The 27,320-nt window shown below is 45.2% G+C and overlaps 1 protein-coding gene across 2 annotated transcripts; it reads right to left on the bottom strand.

Annotated features, from left to right (window-relative positions):
• Positions 1-4,175: 4,175 nt before the first annotated feature.
• On the bottom strand, positions 4,176-14,234 carry LOC122623227 (homeobox protein unc-4). 2 transcript variants are annotated; one of them, XM_043802244.1, is made up of 4 exons: positions 13,146-14,232; positions 6,689-6,867; positions 6,091-6,230; positions 4,176-5,584 (listed from the first exon to the last, which is right to left on the bottom strand). In XM_043802244.1, the coding sequence occupies exons 1-4, from the start codon at positions 13,879-13,881 to the stop codon at positions 4,801-4,803; spliced, it is 1,839 nt and encodes a 612-aa protein (XP_043658179.1). In that variant the 5' UTR covers positions 13,882-14,232; the 3' UTR covers positions 4,176-4,800. The 2 variants fall into 2 exon arrangements, 1 of the variants encoding a protein (XP_043658179.1); XR_006326386.1 differs by having other exon boundaries at positions 5,451-5,584; positions 6,091-6,234; positions 13,146-14,234.
• Positions 14,235-27,320: the final 13,086 nt, after the last annotated feature.

Here is a 27,320-nt window from a genome sequence, read left to right on the forward strand (position 1 = left end):
TCGTTCTCGTCTCGGCGGCTGGCTTAATAAATTGTTTGCCATTAATAACAATAAAAATAGATAATCTCCGTATAACAAATTAATGATGTGCGCCGGCGAACAGAGACGGCTAGATGTGACGGGCGTGCGAGTGAAAGGGAGGCAAACACTTTCGAGGGTGGCAAAATATGAAAAGTTTTGACTTCACTTGCTGGCTACACTGGACTACGCGGCAGAGGTTTGTGCCTACAACACAAAGTTTAACTGGTTATAATATTAGATGTATAAGATACATTATAGCTAAAGTTTGAAGTAATATTATGCTGTTTTGAATGTGCAGTTGTAGTGAAGTGAACCCGTGCCATGTTGGCCAGTGTGACACGGGGCTTCTGCGGTGGTGGCTCACCAGCCACCAAAGTCATAACCCAGCGGACAGGACCTGCTGTCCCGGGGTCGAGGTGAGTGCTCCGCGGAGGACGTGCCACTTGCCGCAAGGACGCAAGGACGAAGTAAACGAGCACCCCCCTCCACCATCTCCTCCCATTCCCGTGCACCCACGGGAGTCATGTAGTTGAGTACGGATTTGAAGTAAATTAAAAGTCACTCACACCCGCTTTGCTTGGGTTGTCGTTCGGGTTCAGGTCCAGATTCAGGTTGAGGTCCAGGTCCAGGCGCTGTAGCTGTGCGGAGTTCATTATTATGATATTTGGTGTCAGCGCCCCGTGTTGACCCAACCCCCGTAATAAACTGGCAGATAGCTACTCTCTAGGGCGTGGCCGCCAAGTAGAAGGAAGATGGGTAGAGCAGCCGAAACTCAATTATAACAATATGCCCAGATTTTCCCTCTTGCCCCGGCCCGCGCAGAGGTTTTTCAATTTGTGGCCCAGCAGCTACTACCTACTACCTACTACCAACTACCAACTACCTACTACCAACTACCAACTTACCACTACTACTGCCTGCTACCAACTACCAACTTACCACTACTACTGCCTGCGCGGCGGACAATGGAGCGGATGAACATAAACTGGGGGTCATAAACTATGCCAATAACCATAACTATGAACTAATAAGGCCGCGATGCTCCCATCTCCATCTCAATCTTCATCTTCAGCTCCAACTCCATCTGTGATCTGCGATCGAGGAGATCTTAACACGGCATCAAAACAAAGAAAGTGGAGCAGCGAGCAGAAAGGCTGGGACGAGAAATGCTGCTAATCATCGCACAATGAAATAAATTACAAACATTGTTTGGATGGATGAGAGTCGGGATTTTGGTAGTGGTGGCAGTTGTGGTAGTTTGGTAGTTGTGGTAGTTTGCTAGTTGATCCCTTCGGAATGCCCGCTGTGAAAATTGAAAAGCGTTCGAAAGGCAAATAGAAAACGAACGGGGCACAAGGCGCAAAGATTAACACCAAGTCGACTCATGTTGCACGTTTACACAGAGTGTGAATAAATTAAGGCATCAAAAATCATAATACAAACGATCGGGCCACGATAAACACTTTGATTAGCGTTCCATCCATTCCATTCGCATCCATTCGCCTTCATCTCATCTGAAAGCCCCCGCTGCGAAATTGAAATGGAAGCAACTCCCGAGACCCAGTCGATAAGTCGAGAGAGCGGCAAACACCAAAATGCCCATAATTATGACAATCATCTCGGGCATCCCATCCACTCGGATCAGTTGGGATTGGAATTGGAAGAGTCTTCCAGGTGCCAGGTGCGAGGTGCCAGGTTGCTGTTTGCTTTTTGCTGTTTGCCCGCTTTACGATGGAGCACTAATCCCCATTGTGGGCACCTTTGTTTGGGGACCCCTTGTTGTTGGCCTAAGAATCTGTTACAGAAAACTTAAAAGCGTCGCTTTAATAACTTTATTGATTTCGATTAAGCGCTATAACGTAGGGTGATCTGATCATCATCATCATCATCATCATCATTGCCAGCACCATGCACCCTTTTATAGCTCGGGCATTTCGGTTTGCTGAAAAAGTTTAGTTAAGTTTGTTATGTTATGTTCTTAACAAAATGACTAAATGCTCCTTTATCATCTTGCATTTCCAATTGAAAGCTTGTTATATTCTATATTATCTATATCTTAACTATGCAAATACATAGTTATTTTTTTGGTTCATCTTTAGATGCGTTTGTAGCGCACCTCGCAGCCTTAAGTGCCTAAGCAACCCATGTCCGAAACGTCGATTGGCCTCCAATAAACAATCAGCGAGCGAACAATAAGCTTAACAAAAATATTTTCAGCTCAATAAAAAACTCATTTACAACAAAGCGCGAGCCGAAGCAAAAGGCCGAGATGGCTATTCACTATTCACTATTCACTATCGATGGTCAGGTTTAAGGAGCTGGGAATGGATCGCATCGACTGACTATTTGTATATACAGACATGAAGACAAACAGATATAAAGACATAAAGACAAACAGACAAACAGACATACAAACATAAAGACATACAGACAAACAGATATAAAGACATACAGACAGATAGAGACACTCGTACGCACAAATAAACCTAATGAAAAACGTGTGAAGAATGGCTAAGAGCGGCCAATTTGATTTGCATCGAAAAGTAATTGAGCCGCAGGAAAATAAAGTGAAAAAGAAAGAAATGCCAGCCAAGTTATAAACGCTCCACGGGGGCACGAGTCCAAAGACTCGGTTGCGGCTCCAAAAAATCCAGATGAAGATGTGGATGTGGATGTGGAAAATCTTCCAAATCATGCACAATTATTAAAAACCATAAACGTATCAAAACCATAATCATATCAACAGGCAACAATAACAACCAGGTGAAGCCATTAACAGCATGCCACAAAAAAAAAATAATAAACACAGCGGCGGAGGGGGGATTTTTACGAAGGGGATGCGGCGGTAAGCGCAAACACTGAAAAATTAATAAGCAATAAAATTGGCATGAAATGAACTACACAAGCACCGCGCAAATTCCCATGAAAGCGACCGCTCCATGCCCCGCCCCCCTTTCCCGCTGCCACCGCCCCCCTTGGAAGGAAGTCGAAACGGTTAATCGGCGGTACCGTTCGCAAGCAGATTGGCCGCTGACCGCTGTCCGCTGACCATTGACCACTGACCGCTGCCCGATTGCAAATTCAATTGACACTTCGACTGCAGGACAGGTTTGCCGCTTGCCCCTGCTGCATGCCGCATGCTCCACTCTTGCAGCTCCATGGGGGCTCGCTTCTTCCTTTCGCAGCCAAAAAAAAAGAAAATAATAATAATAACGAATAAAATAAAACCGACGCCTCTGTGCAACCGCAAATCGGTTATATTCAAGACCTGAGTTGCCGTAAGTTGCCTGATTAATGGGCTCAACTCGCAAACTTGTTGCAATTCGATTAATTATTCGATTTGTAATTAATTAAATAACTGCAATGCTTAGTTAAGCGAAATAATCATAGTTGTATGCCAAATCCATCCAAATTGAAAAGAAAGCATTTGAACTCAGCAACTGCAGTGGAAACTCTTTTATACCAAGTTCTCTAATGAAAATTGGCCATTTGCAAAAGTTAAGATACTTGCAACGTATGTATCTTCTAGCTATGCATATGTATGTATCTTTAGAGTCCGCAAAACCCGGAGACATGAACAAGTTGCAACCCCGTCGGGAAAATGGCATATTAAACACATCGTTTCTTTTGAGTTTTTGCCAAGACCATCGATATATTTAGATGTCCAGCTGTTGGAGGAGTCCATAATATTAATGCGCCGCATAAAGATGATGTCCGTGGCATTAGGAGATCCTCTCCAGCCATTCGCACGCCATGCCACGCCAATCCTCGACCAGGAAAACACTCTGCAAACGTCGGATTTAAGTGTATTTTTGATGCCATTTAAATTGCCATTTATTGAATTCCATTTCATTGGGAATTGGGTAATTTTCAGAGGTTGCCTTTTTGGGGCTTGCGCAGTTTTATTTTCTTCTATTTTTTTGTGTTATTTATTGTGGTTAAGCTCGACTCGAAATGAAAAGGGGCGGGGTGGTGGAGGGGGAGTGGGTAAATAATAATCGTAATTTGTTGTTTATGTGGTTGTTCGCTCTTTACAGATTCGCATTTTATTCTTGTTTGACAATCGGTTTTTAGATACAATATAATTTTTAGCAGCCATTTCGCCGTTCTTTGCATGTCTATACGTAATATTGTGTGGGTTCTCTCATATTTGTAATATTTGTAATATTCTAGCCTGCTTTTATCGACACACAAAAAAAAAAAAAAATATTCGCTTACTTAACTCGTGGATTTCTATTATTTCAATTCTTTGTGTTTTCTTCCTTTGTTTTGCTAAATTAAATTACATTTTTACACAGGCGCACACACACACACACACGCACACACATTCAATCGCATGCACACTGGGAAAAAAAATGTCCTTAGTCAATAGACGTCTATTACATAATTATATTATTCATGTTTCAAGCATTGCTTTGGGCATCAGCCACTCAAAAAAAAATGGTTATCTATAGTATGTATATATACGCGGTACAAATAATAAATTCATTTACAACACTAATTTAGTCTCTCTCTGGGAACAAGGTGTGCGATACAATAATAAAAAATACAAAATAAAACGACGAAAAAAATACACTACACATTACACTGGAATAAATAAATCACTTAGGGCATATATATGTATAATATTCAAGCTCTGAACCGAAGATACTCATACGTACAAAGGGTGAAACTGATGGTGCGAGAAGTGGAAACAAGTTGAGCAACATATCCTAGGAACGCGCAAATCGAAGAGGTCTCGAGGGGATGCGGCCGGAGCGGGATCCTCGCGTGGTTGCCTCACGTGTTGTTGAACAGCAAGGACTCGATGCTGAAGGGATTGCTGCGCCGCATGCTGATCGGCGATGTCTGGTGCACCAGATTGGCCACTGCCGCCGCCGCCGCCGCCGAGGCGGATGCACTGCCATGGTGCAGATGGTGACCATGTCCGTGCCCATGCCCATGCCCGTGCCCCAGACCGTGTCCAGATCCTGCGCCCTGACCCTGACCCTGACCCAGTCCGTGGTGCTGTTGGCTGCTCTGCAGGTTCAGTTGGTGGAAGGCCTTGGCGGGAAAGAGCAGCGGCTTGGGCGAGTCGCGCGAGTCCCTGTCCCGCTCCTCGGACTCATTGCCATCCATCGGCTCCAGCTTGCCGAACTGCAGCGCCCCATTCGAGAGCATCGAGGGCGGGGCCACCGAACTGGGGCTGCCCAGGCTGCCGCCGCCGCCGATGAAGCTGCCCGCCCGCGAACTGTCGCCATCGCCATCCAGGCCGCAGTGCAGCGAGGAGGAGGCGCCACCACCACCACCACCACCTGCGCCGCCTGCTCCTCCGCCTCCTCCTCCACCGAGACGCACCGGACTGACGGCGTCGCTGTCGCCCTCGTCGTCGCTGTCCGTGCCGCCCACCACGTCGATCTGGATGCCGTCGTCCTCCAGGTCGGAGTCGGAGAAGGTGCCGTTCGCCTTGTGCTGTGATATGTACTCGGCCTTGAGGGCCTCCAGGTCCACGGTGATGCCCTTGGCCTGCAGCTTGCGCGCCTGCCGGTCGATGGCCTTGGCCAGTTTCTTTCGGCGCCGGGCACTGGAAGTCGGAAAAAAGGAAATGGGAAAGGATACGGTTTAGTATTAGCTCACTTCCAATTGGCTTAGTTATATGTATATATACTCGTATTTGATGAGATTGTAGTTCTTTTGGTCAAGAGGAACCAGAACCTTTTCATTTTAAAGCCAGCAACTACATAAATCAATGGGTATGTGTTTAAATGGGCCTGCACAAACATTAAAGTCTACTAATTGAGCAATGATCAAAATGAGTACTTGCATTAATTAATAATTTGACATAATAATAACACTGAAATCCCATTTAAAACTGGCAAGTTAGAGCATTTAAAACAATAGCCATCGGTTAAAATATCACTTAACAAATGCTCAACAAATAACAATAATCAAATGACGACTTAATTGGAAATGCAAATTATAACACGTTTGCAGGCTATGCATCTCCAGAAATCCCATTGTTTATGACAAGTGATTGAATGATGGAATTTGAATTTATTGATAAAGGTTCTCTTTTTGTGGCTTACTTACCGCTCCTTGGCCTTGAGCTCGTTGGGCGGAATGGGCTCGCCGCTGCAGGTCTGCGGCTGGGCGTTGTGGGCGGGGCGGCCGGGTCCCTTCTTCGTGTGCTCGCGCTTACGCACCTTGGCACGTCGATTCTGGAACCATACCTATCTGGAACAAAGCGTATAATCTCAGCAAAGGTGCTCGCCAAAGGTTCAGGAAAGGAGCTTCCAAGGAGGCTCCTTCGAAGAGTTTCCTTCAAGGAGGATCCTTCAAGAAGGTTTCCTCAAAAAGGTTCCTTCAAAACGGTTACTTTCAGGAGGTTCCTTCCAGGAGGTTCCTTCAAGGAGCTTCATTCAATGAGGTTCCTTCAATAAGGTTCCTTCCAGGAGGTTCCTTCAATAAGGTTCCTTCAAGAAGGTTCCTTTAAGGAGCTTCCTTCCAGGAGCTTCCTTCAATAAGGTTCCTTCCAGGAGGTTCCTTCAAGGAGGTTCCTTCAAGAAGGTTCCCTTAAGGAGCTTCCTTCAAAGAGCTTCCTTCAAAGAGCTTCCCCCAAGTAGGTTCCCATCTTTAAAGATAGGTTGTTGCAACCACATACACCCCAATCGATCGGAACTAAACTCACCGCAACTCGCGACTCCTTCAGGTCCAGCCGCATGGCCAGCGCCTCGCGCATGAAGATGTCCGGATAGTGGCTGGCGGAGAAGGCCCGCTCCAGCTCCTCCAGTTGCCAGGAGTTGAAGTTGGTGCGCGACCTGCGCCGCTTGGCCGCGCTGCTGTCGTCGTCGCCGTCGCCGGGAAAACCTAGGGAAAACAAACGGTGCAGAATGGGAAAATCTAAATGAAAATGGGGATTCGAAAACATATATATAGAGCATATAGAGTCATTAATATTCGGGTGGGTGGGTGTGTGGGTGTTGGCTTATTAAAACTAATTAGGGTGCTGCCAGAACTAAATAACCAAAAAAACCAAAAACTAACCACCAAAACTGCGCACACATGGGACACCCGAAAAGTGACCCAAAAATGGAATATGGAAAATGGAAAACACAGTGGAAACATGGGCGCAAAACACTTTGTAACCGACACTGAAAACCCTATAATTAAGTGTTGGAAAATTATTTAAATTAGCCGACGCACAGAGGCACACACGGAATGCATAAATATTCATAATCATATATTTCAATTACACCGCCAAAGGGGCCACAAGTGAGTGTGCCACCCCCCCAACCCCCAACCCCCTTTATTTGGTATATGCTATATGCTATAACTCATATCTCCCCCTCACCCTCCCCCCTCTCCCCTTGACCATTTTCCCAATTTCAATTCCCAGCCGCCGGCGCGCAATAAAAACGAAACAATTTAATTACGTTTCCCTGCTCCTGCTGCTCCTGATGCACCATTATGTGTCCGTTCCTATCTATAGTTTCCTATATTTAGATGATATGCCCCGAAAGGGGGCGTGGCCAGCACACACATGCAAAGGGCCGTGCCATTTATCAAATTAACTTGAATCTGGCCAGAGGAACAGGGCAGAGTTTTGAGAAATGGCCATGGCTTAAGGACCCAAGGTCTTTGGGCATTAGATGATGGCCACAAAAGTAAGACAGAAACGATCTTTTACTTTTGAGTAAACTTAACTTAAACCATCTGAGTTCATTATCCCTATATTATATGTCCTAACCACCTATGTTCATTGAATCACCCATTCAATCCGCACATGCCAATCGAAATAATCGATACACGGCCATCGATGGCCACTAAATACAACACTGCAGATGCTACACCACTGCAATTATTCACTCGACTCACTTTCCACTTTCCAGGGCACTGAATGGAATGCCTGGCATACATAGTACATACCTACATATGTATGTACATTGTACAATGGGCCATTTAGTGGCTTAGCATTGTGCCGCTGTGCCGTCGGTTGATGTGAGGCGACCACTCAAAGCGCCGCCACTCAGCTGACTTTGTAATCGCATTAATTTCGGTTTTTAGACTCTGTGCCACCACCCCCTCCACCCCCTTTGTCGGCCTTGCCACAATGGTTGGGGGAGGGGTAGGTAGTCTACGTACTACCTACTACCTACTACCTACTCCATACGCACACCCGACATTAAAGCGCAATAACAAGAGGACGCCCCTAATGAATGGCTTGCATTCTGCTGTTAAGTGTACCTAATTATGCGTGCCGCACTGTAACGCGCCCCACTGCCCGTCTCTTTCACGCCAGCGAGGGAAAGAGGGAAAGAGGGAAAGTAAAGACGGAAACTCGTTTGTTACCAGCGATTCGGTGTGGCAAAGCGAGAGGTTAATAACTCAATAACAAAACACGGCCAAATACACAACAATAATGGAGACATTAAAGCCAAAAGCGACAAACACCAACAAAAACACCAACAAAACCACCGACTGCATAAGGTGGTGCGGTGCGAGCGAGATGGCCTGCACAAAGTGCATTCAAATGACTTAATAATAACAGGCCAAGTTACCAGGGGCGGCTTAAAAGGGGGGCGGTGGACGGTGGACGGAGGGCGGTTTCTATTCTATCAAAGATTGAGGGGGGAGGGGGAGGCATTCATTCACATTTGGAGTGCCCGACGACTGGAACATAATTCATGTTTTTGGCTCTCTGCGATTTGTGAGTGGCGGCGAAACGAGATCGAGGAAGCGAGTGTGGGAGCAAATGCAAACGATAATTGAAATTTATTATGATTATTGCACGCCCCGAGTGTGCAGTTTGCAACGGGCCATATGCAATATGCAGTATGCTATATATGCTATATGCTGTATATGCAGTATGCAATTTAACAATCTGCAGCTAACAGCTAACAGACTGCAATTTGGCAACGTCGCCATTTGAATCACTTCACTCAAAGTCCCCAAAACGATGAGCAAGCGAAACGGAACGGAATGGAAACGAAACGAAACGAAAACGGAAACGAAAACTGAAAATGAAATATTAACTTAATAGGTTACAAATCTGAATCATAATCTATTATAAACCATTCACAATTTGCAAAAGGATAGTGTGTGGATATTTAATAAACACTTTAAAGATACTTTCCTCAGTGAGTGGCACACGTTGCACCAAAAGTCGTATACCCTGGGTTAGGGTATGCAAGGCAGGCGGCAAAATCAGAGGCTACGAGTGTGTGTGTGTGTGTGTATGTTGTTGCATGCCCCAGTCACATTCCGTGGCATGCTATTTTCGTTTACAGCTCGCGTCAGCCAGGCAATATAACAGTTACCCAGACGCACACACCGTATACACACACACACACACCACAGCAATCACCACACACCCAACCCTTCGTCCTTCGCCTCCCCCCCTTCCACTCTCTACCCCCCCGATTCTCGCGGGTGAGCCACTTAAGTCATAAAAATTAAAGCGAAAATATAAAATAAAGGTAAGACAGGAAAGGAAAGGAAAGAAAGGAGAGGAAAGGAAAGTCGATGGCGAAAAGGTGAAGGAGAGAACACTAAAAGTTAAGGGAGGGGATGGGGCATTCGGAAGGGGTGTGTGTTGTTTATTACATTCCCAAAATCTAATGACAACACTCTTGTAAGTAAAGCAAAGCAAGCCCATGATTATCGCAAATTAAAAATGTTCCAAATTGTGCAATCACAAGGCGTACCAGCCATTATTAACCACATTAAATTGTGGACGACTTTGCATGTTATCACAATTTGTTGAAGTACACACAATATCCCAAAGGTTGTAATCACCTCAAGGAAGTATTATTTATACATAGTTGTGATGAAAAAGGTTCGCCAGCAATCATCATTGAGAAAATTGAGAAATCACACGAAAATAGATACTTGTACTGGTATGAAAGAAAAAGCCCATTAAAAGGCGGAAATACTTAAAAAGCCAACGGGTGAGAAGCAACCATTCTTGATAAGAAAACTGAAAACTGAAAATGCGACCAAATCTGAGGAGCCGGAGTGCGAAACGATTTATCATTCAGTCAGTCAGTCAGTCAGTGAGTTACTCCGGCGGAATGGAACCTTCATGCCATCATGCCATCATTCCGCCGTTCCATCAATGGGCCAACTTCCGTTTTGAAGAGGCGGAACGGAAGTGCTCTACAATTATGTATGCGTGTGTGTGTGTGTGTGCACTCGCTTACTCCCGCAAAATCGCCTTTTTCGGGTTTTGATTATACGGAATTCATTAGGAGCAGAGAACAAGACAAGGAGAAAACAAAATGGCCGCACGGTGTGATGGTGAACTGAAAATCGCATGATAAATGATTCCGATCGCCTTATGACAGTTTCTTCATTTCCGGCGTGAAATGAGCAACGGCAAGTAAACGTCACGACGATGATGATGATGACGTTCCACCACCTTCATCACCTCCATCACCCACACCCATGTACGTACATACACATACTAGCATACCTACATATATACCCATCGAAATCGCAGACATTTGGTTGCATGTCAACTCTCTGCCGCAAAATGATTAATGAGCAACGAGTGCGATGGCAACCCTGCCTCTGCCACAAGCTCAGCAAAAAAAGCAAGGAAAAAACTGAAATATAAAAGAGGGAAAACTCCCACTCTTGCAACGTATCCACAATCTGCACAATCGCCGGCCTAATCAAATTGAATCAAATCAAATTAATAATTACTTTTCAAGGAGGAAGTGCCTCTGCGTTGGCTGGCAATTAATTAGGTTCCCGATCTGGGGACAGAAGAACTTGGAAGCCCAAACCCAAACCCAAACCCAAACCCACAAATAAGCCCACGAGCAAACGCAGCCAAGTGCAGTTAATTACAACAAGCGGGCGAACACGCCCCCTGCTAACGCCCCGCCTTTGGATATATGCATTATGGCCATAATTACACCAACTAGCCATCATTTGTTAATGCTAATTGGTCAATGAGCCACGATCTCTGCTGCGCCACTGGTAACTGACCACTGGACACTGGACACTGGCCACTGGTAACTGGTACTTGGTAACCGAGCAGTGCTGACCAGTGACCAGTCCGGTTTGCCAGCTCCGAGCTGCGAGTTCCGAGTTCGCCACTTAATGGCCAACTGGGCGATCAGAGCAAATGGCGTCCCATCAATTTGGGGCTCCAGTGATTGCGCCCCGCCAATTGTCAGTGCGGCCAAACGAATTGAAAGAAAGTCGTATGTACTTATACTTATAAACCGCAAACAAGATGGAACCTAATGCATCAACAATGGGAAAAGAGATCTCTCTTTTGGGCTAACAAGAGTTTCCCGGAATCGTAGCGATTACGGAATAGGTTAGACAATTGTTTGATTACCCAATGAGCTCTGCCATTTAAGCTTAATTGGCTCTTTCTGTTTCTTAAACCAAAGGTTTTTCAAACTTGTGGGCACTTAAGCCGGAATATAATATCAGGTGTGAAATAAGTTGCAACATTTATAAGAATCTTGAAGGTAAAACACTGGCGCCACTATTGTTTGCATTCCTGGAAACATAACTAAATCGCAAAAGTGGCAAGGGATCTTGGCCAATTAAAAGCGAAATCAGAGAAATGCTATACACACTTTGTTTTTTTTGTTTATGGTTTATGGCTAGCCAAGGTCCATGGATATGGATATGGACCCAAAGTGTGTGTGCCCAATTTGGAGTCTACGACCTTTTCCGGGGGAGCACAGCGGGCGGCAAATCGCCGGCAGTTGGCAGTTGGCAGCAGCACACTACTTTGTATGCTAAATCGCTAAATCGAATCAACGAAATCAATCGGACTTTACATAATAATCGATCGCTGATTAGCTAAATCAATAAATGTGTTTCGCAGGTAGCAAAAGTCAAGCACAACTGGCCCGCCTGATACAGAATGTGAATAACTGAATAACTGAATGACTGAATGATCGAATGACTGACTGGCTGAATGACTGACTGGCTGACTGGCTGACAATCGGCAAGCGTTTAGCAGGCTAATTGAATGAATTAGCATATTGTCCGTGCACCGATAACGAGCAGGATGAGTGGAGCTATGGAGCTGTGGAGCTGTGGCGTCTATGGCGTCTATATGGCCCCCATTCACATGGTAATCAATCTGATCTGGCCAAATGGATCGATCTGCCGGCGCTGACCTCCACTCGCGATGGGGAGGCGCGTGTTCCCTGCGACTTGATAGTTCATTTGTCGATCTCCTCGCATTCCCAATCCCCCCCTCGCCGGATCCCCCGGTTCTCCGATCTCCAATGGGTTTCGAAAGTCGGGTGATGGCAGTAATGGCGTTGGAAATTGATTTCATGGGAAAGACTGCGGTATGCGATTTGTGACGCGAATTCCAGGCTACCAACACACACGTGTCGCCGATTAGCTTTCGCATCCGTCAGCCACTAAACGGATAACTTAATTGATTATCACTGTGATCGCTCACTGAGTCACTTGTGCATCATCACCTGAATGCAATGATGTTGAAGAAGATCGTTTATTACCTAGCTGCTCCATATACAAGCTATTGAAACTAGAAGTAGGAGTAGGCGGTTTCACTCATATAAAGCTGGCTTTGTTTGGACTGCTCGATTGGTTCATAGGTTAAGCTTTCATAAAGAAAGATATTACCTCTTATTAGGAAAGGTTATCCTTTGTCTTTCGAATTTCCAATAGGACTGCTATTGGAAATATCAAGGATATGTCTATTTCTCATCTGCTCCACAACATTTGATCGGGAAACTAATCGAACATCCCGGAGGCAAAAGAAGCTAGTTCTATCCAGTGAATCCCCAAACCAACTCCTTTGCAATTGTCCCCCATCAACTTGCATAGAGTGGTACATAAAGTAGTACCTCTTGGATGATGGAAGTGCAAGCTGAGAAAGTTCTACAGTATTTTCAACATCTTGGATGATGGAAGTGCAAGTTGAGAAAGTTCTACAATATTTTCAACATCATGGATGATGGAAGTTCAAGCTGAGAAAGTTCTACAGTATAGTCAATAAGACGAACTCTCATGACATATACACTATCACATTTAGCGATTACCAATTCCTATAAACATTCCAACATCTATAAAGTCTTACTTAGCCAGGAGCTACTGTGTTCCTAACTGAGTTCGCAGGTCTTACGGGAATTTCAACTTACCGCCATCCTCGTTGGATCCTTCGCTGGGCGGTCCCGCCGGCGGCAAACTCTGCCGGTTGCCGATCATCAGTCGATGCTGTATGGTGGCCACTGTACTGGCGACGGCCGCCACCGCCGTCGTTTGGGCGGCACTCACGTTCCGCAGCGCCGCCGCGCTCAGTCCCGTTAGATTGGCGAACGCATTGCTGGCATTCACGGCCGCCATTTGCGTGGCGGCGGCGGCTGCGGCAGCGGAATTCGGATGTCCGCCGGCGGAGGCGGCATCGAAACGGGGCCGTCCGAGGAACGGTCCGTTGGGACCAAAGACGCCCGGCACGCCGAACTGCAGGAAGGGACCCCAGGGCGGTACGCGGACGCCGTTGGGCGCCAGTTGGGCGGCGGCGGCATACAGCTGGAGGGCGGCCGTCGGATGGAGGCCCTCGGAGGGCATGCCGCAACCGGAAACGGATGTGGAGCAGGCGCTCGACGGGGAGCCACCCAGCAGATGCTGACCGGCGCTGGACCGGTGGGCGTTGGTGGGGATGCTGCTGCTGCTGGTGCTGCTACTCCGGCCAGTCTCCTCCTCGATTTCCTTGGGACTGTGATGATGATGATGATTGTTGGTGTTGTTGTTGCTGCTGCTGCTGTTGTTGTTGTTGTTGTGGTTGTGGTTGTTGTTGTTATTTCGACTGGCACTCGAGTTATTGTTGTTGGTCAGGAACTTTTTGGTATCGCCCTCGGAGGTCTCCAAAACCATTATGGTCCTTGGTTTAGGCCATGGAAAACGGGTCTATTTTTTGCACAAGGGGACTTTTATTTTGCGGTTAAGGGAAAAGTAGGGGCTAGGTGCTCACTCGCGTAGGACTTGCAAAAAAAAAAGTGATGTGTGTGTGTGTTGTGTTGTGTTGTGTTGTGTTGTTATTTGTATTAAATTTATTTGTTCCGCTGAGCCGTCGGCCGGCGTTAACCAAACAACGCGTCTTTGCACACTGATTAAATGCACTTAAATGCACTTGGGCAAAAGTTCGGTTTCAGTTTGCTTTGCTTTGCTTTGCTTTTGTCCACCGTTTATCAGCTTTTTTGCTCGGCAGAGAGCGAGCGAGTGAGTGGGGCCAGTGGGCGAGTGTGCGAGAGCGAGAGGGCGAGCGTGCAGGAGCGGCAGACGCGCTCGCAATGAAAATTCAATTTGAACTGAGCGCAGCAATCGATGCGTCCAGCGAGGAAACCCAGAAAAGCGGCGTCGTCGTCGTTTGTCGACCGTGCGAGCGTGCGAGCGAGAGGCACATACCCCTGCGCAGGGGGGTAGGAGCGTGAGCGAGAGTGGGAGAGAGAGCGAGAGAGAGAGAGAGGGAGCGAGAGCAAGAGCGGGTAGATTGTTGCCATGTTTCAGTGCGAGAGTGTGCGAGCGAGAGGGAAATTCATCAGCCGCAGCAACAACCACTTAATTTTTATATGTGCCGTTTCAATTTCGATCAGCCATCCCGCTCTGCCCGCTCACTGCCCGCTCACTGCCTCTCTCTCCCTGAGTGGCCATTTTGCCGCGCGAGCGAGACAACCGTATGCACATGCCGCATGGCACTTCCATTGGCCGTGCGCAAAAATAGTGGGAATTCCGGCTGCGCCGTCGACTTCGCTGTCGCGGCAAAGGCGCTACGTCGCCATTGCCAAAAACGACTTGAAGTGTTTTCAATTTTCTTCAACTGTGTGTGAGCGCACTTTTCCAGGGCGGAGTTATGCGGCATTTTTTCAATTTGCCGAGACATGAAATTATTATGCTGCCGCTGCCGGCAGCGTTGCTGTCGCCGCTCTGCCGCTCTGCCGCTGCGCTGCCAGCTGAGAGCTGAAAGCTTCGCCATAACCATACCATAAATGGCAATTTTCCTTGCGACAAATAGAAAATGAAAATTCGTTAACAATTAATTAGCCAAAAGGGAGAAGCGGCTGCTTAGCCCCGAAAGCGATTGCAAGGCGTTTTCTGGCCGATTTGTTAGCACTTTGTTGCCGGTTTACACAATCAATTTATATCTCTGGATAATCTGGGGAAATTCTTCTGGGTTTTTAATGTGCAAATATGAAAATCGGTATTGTTATTGTTCGTTTTTTTTAGTGCTTTTAACCAGTGAAACGTGTTTGGTTTTATATTATATGAATATGAAGTGATACCTACGAACACCGTAGTATTTTGTTTGTTTTATTTTTGTTTGTTTTCTTTTTCTTTTTTTTTATTTTATTTTTGTTAAAGAATTGGTCCACAAAAAAGGAAATTACTAGATATGTTGGCAGATTCTGTAATAATTTGTTGACATAAACGCCTCGTTCCCAGTTTTCCATTCTGAATGGCATCTCCGCCCACTTTTTTTTTGGGGGGGGCGGCTGCTGTGCTGCGCATGAATCATTCATTTTCATTTTATCGAGCGCCAGTCGAGCAGTGCCACTTAACCCATTTGCCATCCTTAACACCCCGACGCCGATGTTTTTTCTTATGGAACAAACTCTGGCCTGGCAATCAATGACATTGTACGGTGAAGACCCCTCGAAAAGTACCCTTCGGTGTCCCGCCATTTCCCCCATTTCCCGCCATTTCCCCATTTCCCCCATAGCCCCCTATTGCCGCCCCCTCATCTGTCAGATATTTTGTTGGCAGGTTACTTAATTGCTCGCCTCTCGCTTCCCTACTCGTGCACTGAAAGAAAAGGGTTGGCCTACGCAATTGCGATTAGTGTGGTAAGTGTGAGATTTTTTTGAATCAGCTGTCGAAAGGAACCTGATTGATTTTTCGCTAAAAATGATCAAATTATTATTGGTTCAATACCAATAATTTGATACCAAATAATTCATGATTCTTACTGCACTGAGAAAAATGTTAGTGCTATACTTGAAACTGACGTCTAATGTATTTTGCTAAACTGTTTGCATTTGTAATGTATACAGTATATGAAAGTCGTGTAAGCCTTGAGTTATCATTGCAGTCCTGAGCTGCAAGCGGGTCAGAAACCCGCATTTTTTCGCCGTGTATCCCTTGGCTTTTGCGCTCCTCCCCCCTCCCCCCTCCGCCTGTCACATGTGCAACGTTGACGCTGTCGGTTGGTGTTCGCTTTATTAATGACTTACAGCGCCAGTGGCCGAAAAGCCAAAAGCCAAAAGCGAATAGCAACCCCCCCAAAAAAGCACCCAGAAAAGGAAATCCCTACGCCCCAAAATACCCCCCAATCCCCCACTTCCCCCCCTTCCTACCCTTAGCCCAGTGTCCTTTGTGCTATCAGTTTGTTAATAAAATTTCCATGCGTACCGAAACTTAATTAATTCTGCTACACTTTGTTGCAAAAGTTCGCCCCAACGGCGCCCATGTCCTTGGGCAAACCCCCCACCACCCCCCAACCCCACCGCTCACGCAAATCAAACGAATGAATTTTAATTATTTTTTGTGCCAGCAAAAAGTTTTCCGCTCCCAGTTTCCAGGAAAGCAGGAAAAAGTTTCCTTCTTCTGTACGCTCCGGCAGGAAATGAAAACGCAGAATGAAAAGTGGAATGATGGGCGAATAATGAGTGGGAAACATTGGGGAATTGGGGTATATTTTTTATGTTCTTCTCAAGGTTTAGCTAATCAGAGTTTATTCGAGTGAATGTGATGAAAATCGAAGTGGAAACTGCCAAGATTTAAGATTCAAAAGTGAATTAATGGTTGTGGTATGCAGATTTTCTGTTGCTTTGACTTTGGAAGGAAAAATCCCAAAAAGCTATCGATTGAAAAAGAAACTCGATCAGCGATTAGATTACATATCAGATTATCTTTATTTTTCTATATATTTGCATTTGCTTTACCTTAAACAGTACAATAATATTTATCATTTTTAATAAAACAATTTTATGCCACTATTTTAGGCATAAATAAACCTCTTAAATATAACAAAATATTATATAGGATAGTCATAAACAATTTGACATCGACTCGAAATGGAAGCAAGCTGAAAACCAGAAAGGGCAGGGAAATCGAATACGGGGAAATTTGCCGGCGAGGCAGGGAAATAAGCCAAGTGGCCGCAAACAACTCGGATTGGATGTGGAATGCGAGATGATGCTTTGTGGGGAATTTTCCGCTCAAAATGTCTCTTTGATTTGTCTGTCAAATGGCTGCAGTGGCGTGGGCGGAAAATGCGGGGCGGGGGAAGGGGGAGGGGCAATCGGGCGGCATGGCGATATGGATGGCGATATGGACGGATATGAAAACTAAGGGAATGACAGGCAGGAAATTGAAGAACTGCTCCATGTCATTTGGAAGTAAGTAATGATAAGTGGGGATACCAAATTGGCGTGGGATGTGGCGCTCCAAAATGCAAACTTTGCATCTCTTTTGAAAGCTAAATGTACAAGGAATTCGATTCCTGAATTTTATCTGCAACAAATTTGCATTAACTGCTTTATTTGGCTTATGAAAAAGTCGAAACAGTAAAAGTATAACTATATTTCTATAGTATTATATTTGGAAAACCATTTAGGCATTCGATTTTCTATAATGAACAAACCCATTTGAATGTTAATTAAATAAAATATACAAATACTGAATTGCCTTTCTAAAAATAATTAATTTCCCAAATAAAAAACTTACTTTAATGATACAAATACGCCCAAAATACGTGAAATGAAAATCCACTTTGTAACATTTCGTATATTACAGCCATAAAATCCATTTCATAGAGCAAAACTTTGATGGAATTCCATTGGGCCACCCCAAAAAAATGCAGTCAGTCCGAAAGTCTAAATTTCTGAAAGTGTGAAAGTCGAAATTGTGACAGTTGTGAGTTCGATTTGAGTTGGTCCAATTAACGAGCGTGTTAATTGGCCATCATTGGGACAGATAGAGCATAACCACGGCGTGTCAGCCGCACATCATATTGTGGCCATCAAAAATGGCTAGTGCCACGCCCACTCAACCTGATTCCACGGGCGCTCAACAGATGCAGCGGAAAACAGGAGTCAGCAAACAGGAGTCAGAAAGCAGGAGTCAGGAAGCAGGAGTCAGAAAGCAGGAGTCAAAAAACAGGAGTCAGAAATCAGGATCAGGGCGCACATGTGTCGCTAATTTTCGACAGACACGCCCACTTTTCCTGCACCACAAAACAATAAAAACAAAAATCAAAACAAAGAACACGACAACCCCCTTTGGAAAACCAAAAGCAAAACCAAGCCAGGAAAAACCTCCCTCCGCGGCGTCTTCTGTTTTGGTGCTGGCAAAAGTCAAGTCACACAAAATTATGGCAATTACGCTAAGCAGGCCATTTATTTTTATGAGCCCACGAATTATGAATAATTGCAAGTAAAGCACACACAAAACTAAACGTGAGGCGGTAGGGGGGCGTGGTCTTGAAGGGGGGAGTGGGCTGGTGGGGTGGGGCCACATCGTTAGCAGACATGTTCGAAAATCCATTTCGACATTCGGCGCTGACATAATGAAAAAGCGCATTCGCATGCCGGCAGTTTCCTCGGCGATTCCATCGCGGATCGAAGCCAATCTGCAGACCCGCCCACGCACAGAAGCACACACCACACACACACCACACACACACACAGCAGGGTGTGTGGATTCGTCATTAGGCTCATAAAATTACAATGACTTGGCCAACACACACACTCGAATATGCATAGATATTCACACAGCGAGACAACCAGCAATCTTGACAAATGACAAACATGAAAAGGTCTTCCTTTTGCGGCTGCCAGCGTACGGAAGTGGGATTACCCTGTACAACTAGGAAATGCACATGTTCTTTGTTTTTATGGAACTGGGCATGAATTGCTTTCCATAGCATTCTGCAACACTGGTTTTGAACACTTTTGAACACTTTACTTAGTTGCTGTATGTGGCATTGCAGACTCACAGTAGATACAACGTATAATGGAAGATTATAGTCCTTGGGTCCCAATAATTTCGGTTTCATTTCTTTGCTCTACGAGTAACATCTTCCATTTGCAGAATTTCCAGGGTATCAGCAGGCGGAGACGCCTGTACCTGATTTGGCGCAGACAACGACGAGGACATCAACGCCATCAGCGGCAACAACAATTGACATTCATTGGCTAGTTTGATGGTCGTTTCACAGCCCTCTGCTGGATGTCCTGCATGTCCTGCGAGTCCTCGATGTCCTGGATGTCCTGAATGTCCTGCATGTCCCGGCTGTCAACCCCGCACAGCCTAATACATTGTCCTTGCCCAGTTGCTGCTGCTGCTGCTGGATCCTTGGCCTGCTCCTTGCTCCTTTGGCTGTCGCGATTGATTTTCTCTCCAGCGCCTGTGCCCCAACCCCCTTCTCCTCCTTCCCGCCTCCCCGCACCCTGCTACCCCTCTATTGGCTTGGCGGCAAATAAATTACATTGTAATTTGTGTCCCCCGTTGTTTTTGGCGTCCCCCTGTCCTCCCCTCCACTGTAGCCGCACAGGTCCTTCGTCCTGAGCAGACTGGCTCCTTCAACCCTCGACTTTTCTGTCGCTGGCGCTGATTCTGATTCTGTCTCTGTTTCTTTTTCAGTGCACTTTCAAAAAGGTTTTTGGGTTTTTGTTTAAAAAAAGCTTCTTCTGTCAGCCGAGAATATTAGAATTAATATTTAGAATTATATTTTTTATTGTGGATTAGAAATTATCATGTATTCTTTCCATACCATAAACCTGGATATTTACTTTTATATTTATGAGGCGAATTTTGATGGATATATTTCATGGCATTTTTTTAGAACAATATGAGGAAGCAACATTTTGTAAGCATCAAACCAAATGTTAATACTAAATTGTTATATTATCTTAATATTTAATTTAAATGTATATGTATGTACATATATTGTCAAAAGAAAATAGTTTTCTTACAGTGCTGGTGTTGTTGGTCGTGTGTGCTCGTAATTTCATTTCGAGTGCCTTTTGGCCCACCGCCCACCGTTTTGGCGCTGCTTGGGCATTTTGCCACGCCCACCAAGGGCACTCCTCCCCCTTAAACCCCCCTCCCCGCCTCTCCCCCTTGCCCCTCACCCCGCAGCCTCTAGCTCATTTAAAGTTGATGGTGTGTGAAAAAATGTGAACAGATTGTTATGTAATTGAGTTTTTAGGCAGCCGTTTTGAGGTCGCCTTTGTGGTGGCCGCCTCCTTGCCATGTCCTTTCGTCCTTTGGTCCTTCCAACCCCCACGCCCACTTCCACCACCGCCCACCAGCGCCCACGCCCTCGACTGTTGTCGCATTTCGTTACATTTATTTGTCGCTTGATTTGATTCCTATTTCCGCAGCCTTGGCTGTGCCTTCAGTTTTCCCCGTTTTCCTTTTTTCCTTTTATTTTCCGTCTGCTTGTGGGCATTTCCCTCGCCCATTTCCCCTCCCACGTCTATTTGCCCTATCAATGAACAGGGGCGTGGGCAGGGGGGGGTTGAACTCGCAGGAAGAGGGCAGTTTTCTGATTTAGTTGACCGATTTGCGGTCGATGAGGCCAAGTTGTGCGGTTTGCAATTGCACTGGGAATGGATAAATGGCATTGGAGTGGACCAGCGTGGCCCAGAGTGGACCAGAGTGGACAGAGGAGGGATCGGCATCATTGATTTTATGTAGCGTAATTAGCGCAATCTGTTAGATACATTTCGGTGTGGAATGGAGACGTGCTGTTGAATGTCGAATGCCGATCATCCCTAAGCAACTTATTGTGGCATGCCACATGCTGATGCAACCTATTAACTCATCACGTTAACTGATACAGCACATTGCATTTCCCTCTACAGGTTTTCCCAATTACAGTTTAATGCGAAATGCTGTAAACGTGATTAAAATGATAGAGTACATAAAAACAAACTATTTTTCCAACGGAAGCTTTGCCATTTCCCTCGCATCTCTGCATATTTACAGCAGTTAATATATGACCATCTACCACCTACTTACGATGCCGCTGATGAAGTGATCTTCATGCCGATCATTGCTTACTGTCCATCACATTGGTCATGCCAATCCCAATCCCAATCCCAATCCCGATCCCAATCCCGATCCAGTGCCGACTGCCCAGCCCCATTATATTCCCATTTCGGTTGCATGCAACCGATCAGGAACCGACCGACGATCGGTTAACCCCATTTCCCCTTTGAGCATGAGGATGTGGATGAGCATGAGGATGAGTATGAGGATGAGTATGAGAATGAGTATGAGGATGAGGATAAAGATGAGTATGAAGATGGCCTGACTTGCAGTCCGCTGCTTATTAGCTTGCATTTAAGACCCAGCAGGGTTTTCACACCTCCGACGCCCCACTGCGCCGCTGCAAGCCGACAAACGAATGGTGAGCGACGGCGAAAGGCGAAAAGACAAAGGAGGGACAAGGGGGTACAAGGCAGAGGGGAGGAGGGGTACAAGGCAGCGGAGGTAGAGGAGCAGCAGGAGCAGCAGGAGGAGCAAGGAGAAGTAAGGAGGAGCAAGGAGGAGCGCTGGAACAGCGCACGCGCGGTGCAATCAAATTCAAATCACTTTGCATCTTTGAGATCTCAATAAAAATCTTTTCTTCTTGGTTGCGATTCTACACTGGCAAAAAACACTGATATTTCACTTATTAATTCTCTAATAAGTAAACAATAACTAGTCTAAATGAACTTAATAAGTTTATTCAAATAAATATATATGAAACTTAAAACTTATGCCGAACTTTAGTCAAATAAATATATATTAACTTGAAACTTATATCAAAATTAAACTTTTGACATTGTCAAAATAAATGTTAAAAATACTTATTATTACTCTATATTTCCATAAGTGGCTACTATGAGGGGGCATGCCACATTTTGCGCATTATACGCATTGTTTTGGCCACAGCATTGCAACAGCTTTTCGCTCAGTGCAGCTGCTGCCGCTGTTTTGCTGCGGCTGCCATTGACTTTAATTGTTGCCGCAGGAGCATTGCTCAAATATTAATTGGTTTTTTCTCTCTGTGTGCGGAGGCAGCGACTCCTCCGATTTCTGGCTAACTAAAAAATACAACAAAAATTCAGGGGCGTGGGGAGTGGGGAGTGGGGGGTTTCTGTAGGCGGCAAAGGGTTCCCTTTTCCACGTCTGCAAAAATTAATTACGATATCATGATTTACAAAATTAGCCGCAAATGGTGCGGCCTTTTTTCCTCTGTTATTCTGTTATTCCACCACTTCCACTTCTACTTCCACTGCCCCTTTTTGCCTACCTGAGTGGGCAGGCTGAGGGGCGTGGGCGTGGCACCGCAGAGTGGAAGGTTCCCGGTCGCCTACATGCCCATACACTCGTACGTATGTTTGCGTGTATGTGTGTATGCTCCTGCCACAGGAGGCAGTATCTTTAGCGAGATCAACGTTGTAATGCAACACAAAATGGGCAACGATTACGAGGCTCTTGAATGGGCACAAGTTGTATTTGTGTTTGTTGTGTGCAACAGTTGTCACTTTTAGGGGAAAGTAGGGAAACTCTGAAGATTCAAGTGATTTGGACATTTGAAGAGTGACATTTTGTAGAAGTATTACAAGTATTTGAGTATTTAAATGTAATATATGTGCAGCTCTTGTTTTGTATTTAAATGTAATATATGTGCAACTCTTGTTTTGTATTTAAATGTAATATATGTGCAACTCTTGTTTTGTATTTATAAACAAGTAATTTGTTTACTTTGTGTTCATTACAAGTATTTGAGTATTTAAATGTAATATATGTGCAACACTTGTTTTGTATTTAAATGTAATATATGTATATGCAACTCTTGTTTTGTATTTATAGGTAAGTAATTTGTTTACTTTGTGTTCATATATAATATTTGAGTTGTTTTATATTCTTCTGAACCCATTTAATTATACACACTTTACACCATCGAGGACCATTCATCATTCGGCACTCACTTCCCATCGCAATAAATCTGGACCAGACTCACTCTTTCTCCGTTGCAACATTGCAACATGCAACATTGTAAGAAATGCAGAAGGGCTGCAGGTATCCCACAGCTTCTTCTTGGCCATATCCGTCACCCAAAACTAAAAAAAATATTTAAAAACAACAAAAAAATAAAGGGAGCTACCACCATTCCTGGGCAATTAAATGCGCCACCTGATCGGCCTTGGGCGGCATCTTCAGCGCTCCAGTTACGATCCCATTCCCGATCCCATTCCCATCCTGCTCCTCCTAAGGGGAGCAGCACTTGCCCAATGGGTTTCGCCCTCTTTGCAGCACTTGGTCCAGCTGCCGGCCACGCCCCTTTCGCAGTTTTAGGGGCTGGGGCATTTGCCACTGTTACAATATTGTCGCCCCTTCTGCTGCCCCTTCTGCTGCTTCTGCTTCTTCTGGGTTTTCTTCTGGGTTTTCTTGTTCCGCCTGGTGGTAATTAACATTGTGGCCTCTTCTGCTCGCCGCCGCGCATTCCATGCGCCTTTTTTGCATATGTGCATTGCGTTTATTAATGTCATCAACGCCCCAGCTAAAGCCCCATCTTGCATCTTGGTCGCTCACCCCGCCCCGCCCAAGCAGCCACGCCTCCTCATCCGCAGTGGGGCACCGGCGAGTTGACAACTCAATCTGCTGCACTGGGCGTAAAACACAGGTAATTCGTTCTAAATATGTGCATTTAATAATAATGCGCATTTATACATTATAACAAAAAGTTTATAACCTTAATAAAGCTTTAATATATTGCAAGCTGAAGAGATTCTATATAGAATACTGTATATGAAACATAAGATTTATATTATGATATATTTAAAAAAAAGAGTACTTTAATATATAGTACATAATAACCAGCTTCTAATAAGACATTAGTTTTATCCCTACTTATCTTAGTTTTAAAATTCTTGATTTCATCCCAATTCCTTCCAAATCAGATAACCAACTGGGTGATTAATTTTTCCAAGTGGAGCGTACAACGTGCAGGGGCGTAGAGCTCAAGGGGGTGGTGGAAGGGGGGGAGGCAGGGTGCTCATCATCAGCGACATCAATTAAAATGATTCCGGCGATCAGAAGAAAAGAAATACAATACAGAAAAACCGAAACAAAAACGGGCGCAAAAAGGCAAATTAAACGCCTAACAGTAAGCCAAAGGCGCTGGCGAAACAAGGAAAAAAAAATTGGAGCTAATTTGATTAATATGCCGGGGGGGTAATGGGGGGATGGGGGGATGGGGGGCAGGGGGGTGTAGCATACAAAAGGGGGGCCTAATGATGGGAAGTGCGAGCGCATTTTGGCTCCCAAGACGAGTTCGTTACGCGCGTAATTGCGAAAGTAATTAGTGCAAAGCGTTCAATTGCGATACTCGCCACCTGTAACTGCTTAAATCCCCCCACTCCCCACTCCCCTCCCCTTTTGAAAAAAAAAACAAAAACATAAATCCCTTTAAACAAAAAATGTGCAACTGTACTTACAACAATGGCGGATTCCCACATATAAACATCTCGCTGGTGACCCCGACAAATGGCTGGGAAGCCACGAAGAGTATCCAATGGCAGGTTGACGACTTGATGGACTCCATTTTTGTGGTTTCGCTGATTTAATGAAGCAGAGTATTTGCGTTCATACGGAGAAGTTCATTCATTTGAAGTTCAAGCGACGCTGTGGTGACCCCAATCAAGGCAACCTGCCAAACAGAAAGCACTATTATAATCTTACGATGATTGGCTAGTTAAAAACTCTGCTCAGATTAAGCAACTAATCTAATTGCCTTTTTGACTAATTTTTAAATTAGCTATTTAGTTAATAATAAGTGAAATTATTAGGCACTGCTTTGTGTTTGCCATACTTACATACTTAAGGTGTATTTGCTCACCCTGGTGACCCCGTCACCCTGCTGCCCTGCCGCCGTGGTGACCTCATCGCTGGAGATGGAGATGGAGCTGCAATCCGCCCGGGGACAATTCGATGTGCATCTAGGCAAGTAAGTCGCAAATCCCCGACAGCCGCCCGAGCCGGGCACACGTAGCGATTTCACGGCTAGCGAAACCACAGAGGACTCCGCCTCCGGTGCGGGATTCGATTGCAGATCGGATTCGCCGGATTCTCCGGGGACGTGGTTACTCCGGGCATATTTCACGCCTCCTTGGTCGACGTGCTTCATGGAAAACTAACCACCACATTCGGTGCAGGAGCAAGGGAGGTGAGAGGTGGGCGGTGGAAGGTGGGCGGTGGGCGGAGTGCCGATAAGGATATGACAAATTTCACGCGCTTAGCGCAAAAAGGACAACACAGGCGCACTGCAAACAAAACTGTACGGATTAATTAGATGATAAAATAATCCTTAATCTGCAAACTTATAATATATACTATTTATGTGTTATAAATTACAAAATGTATAATATATAATATTTTTGTGTTATAAATTACAAAGTGTATAATATATAATATTTTTGAGTTATAAATTACAAAATGTATTTAGTTGTGTTATTAAAAATATAAAAACTCTTGCTTTAAATCAGCTTTTTCCTTAAGTTTCCTACGTTTTTAGAAGACTGACTAGAAGACTACTTGTTATAAAGATATGTTTATTTGTGTCTGTTTTAAGCCAATTACATTTTATGAATTTATGCTAATTGCAGCGCAGTTTCTCGCAGTGCAGTGGAAGGTGACTGACAAGACAAGGTGGACGCCGTCAGCGGCTTACTTTCGAGTCGCACAGCGGCTTTTGTCAGCTTCCCCAGGACCAAGGACCAAACACCCAAACACGCAAGCAACACAAGCCCAAATCCCGCAACCCGAATCCAAAAACCGAAATCCAAAAACCGAAAACCAAAAAAGCAAAGCGACCAATGCCGAAAATGAAGTCAAGATAGCAATCGCAGGGATGGATGCCGTGATGCCGTGCGGCTCGAGTCGCACTTTAATCAATCGCAACCGATTTGTCGGCTTAGCATGTACAACATGACGTAAACAAAGAGTCGGCAAATGGCAAATGGGAAATGAAAAGTGGAAAACGGAGTGGGAAATGTAAGGAAGGGGAGGGGAGGGGAAGGCTAAATCGGCATAGGAACGGCAATAGCATTTCGAATAGAAATCGGAAGTCTCGAGCGAAGGGTGGCCGGCATTAAAGTGAGCAATCGACGAGGATTAGCGGCTGCCTGGGAGTCGTTCGCCGCGGTCGGGCTTAGCGGGTATTGCCTGTAAAGTGGCCCGCTAATAGTTGTTTGGAGCGTGAGAAGATGACGCCCAATGATGACGGTTACCAGCGCGCTGCTGGCCGGGATTAGCGGATTTGTGTTTTTGGCCACTGCAAAGATGCCTGCCGAAGTGGAACTTGCAGTTGAAAAATGGCACTTGCCAACTTACTTGCAAATGGGGGAAGTTATTGATTTGTTTTGGAATATACAGAATATATATATATGTATATATATATAAATGTTTTTATACTCTAATATAGATTGGCATATTAAGCATAGGCACTATAAGTCAGGTTTGCAGTAACAGCACGTTGCTAAATTCCTTTTTTTTAGTATTAGTATAGTGGGAAATGGGAAATGCATAGCTTCTTGACTTATCTATTTGTTTCCCAACCGAGTGATACTAGCATGCCATTCAAATGGCTAGTTGTGTGTCCAATGGGATGATAGGATAACAATTTATAATGGCTTAAGTACGATTTATATGCGGCTAATCGGGCGACCAGCATCGCTCGAGGACTTAAGTTCGCTCGAAATCAGAACCCTCCCCTCGGCTTTTGCACAAGGGGGTGGAAGGGGGGAGACAGGGGCGCACGACCCCGGGGGTCCGAACCCTTGACAATGGCTCTATTTTTATGCGATTTACTTGTTTTGATAAACATTCGACATTTCTGACAGTCAGACGACACCAAGCGACACCAAACGACACCAGGCGAGACGCGAGTCCTTTGTGGCAGGACTTCCGCTGGAAGGAGAAAAGGAGAAAAGGGCACGGGCTGCTGGAAATAATTTGGAAATTTTTATGAAGGTCGCGTGCGGTTTTGATCGGATGCATGTAGATAGGCGGCCCGCCATATAAATCATACATAAATCTGCATTCAGCCGAGAGTTTACTTTATTGTTTGATAAGTATTTCGATAATAATTCCGGGCGCTGCGACGAGCGCTTAACACCCTCCGCAACAGATTGGAATTGCAATTGGAACAGGAATCAGAGATCTGAACTGGTATCTCGTATCTGGTATCCCGAGTCCTGAGTCCCGAGTCCAAAACCCGAGTCCGAGGGTTGCCATCAAATGGAGATTTATGCCAGAGT

Source organism: Drosophila teissieri, chromosome X (assembly GCF_016746235.2).
Source record: "Drosophila teissieri strain GT53w chromosome X, Prin_Dtei_1.1, whole genome shotgun sequence".
NCBI lineage: Eukaryota > Metazoa > Arthropoda > Insecta > Diptera > Drosophilidae > Drosophila > Drosophila teissieri.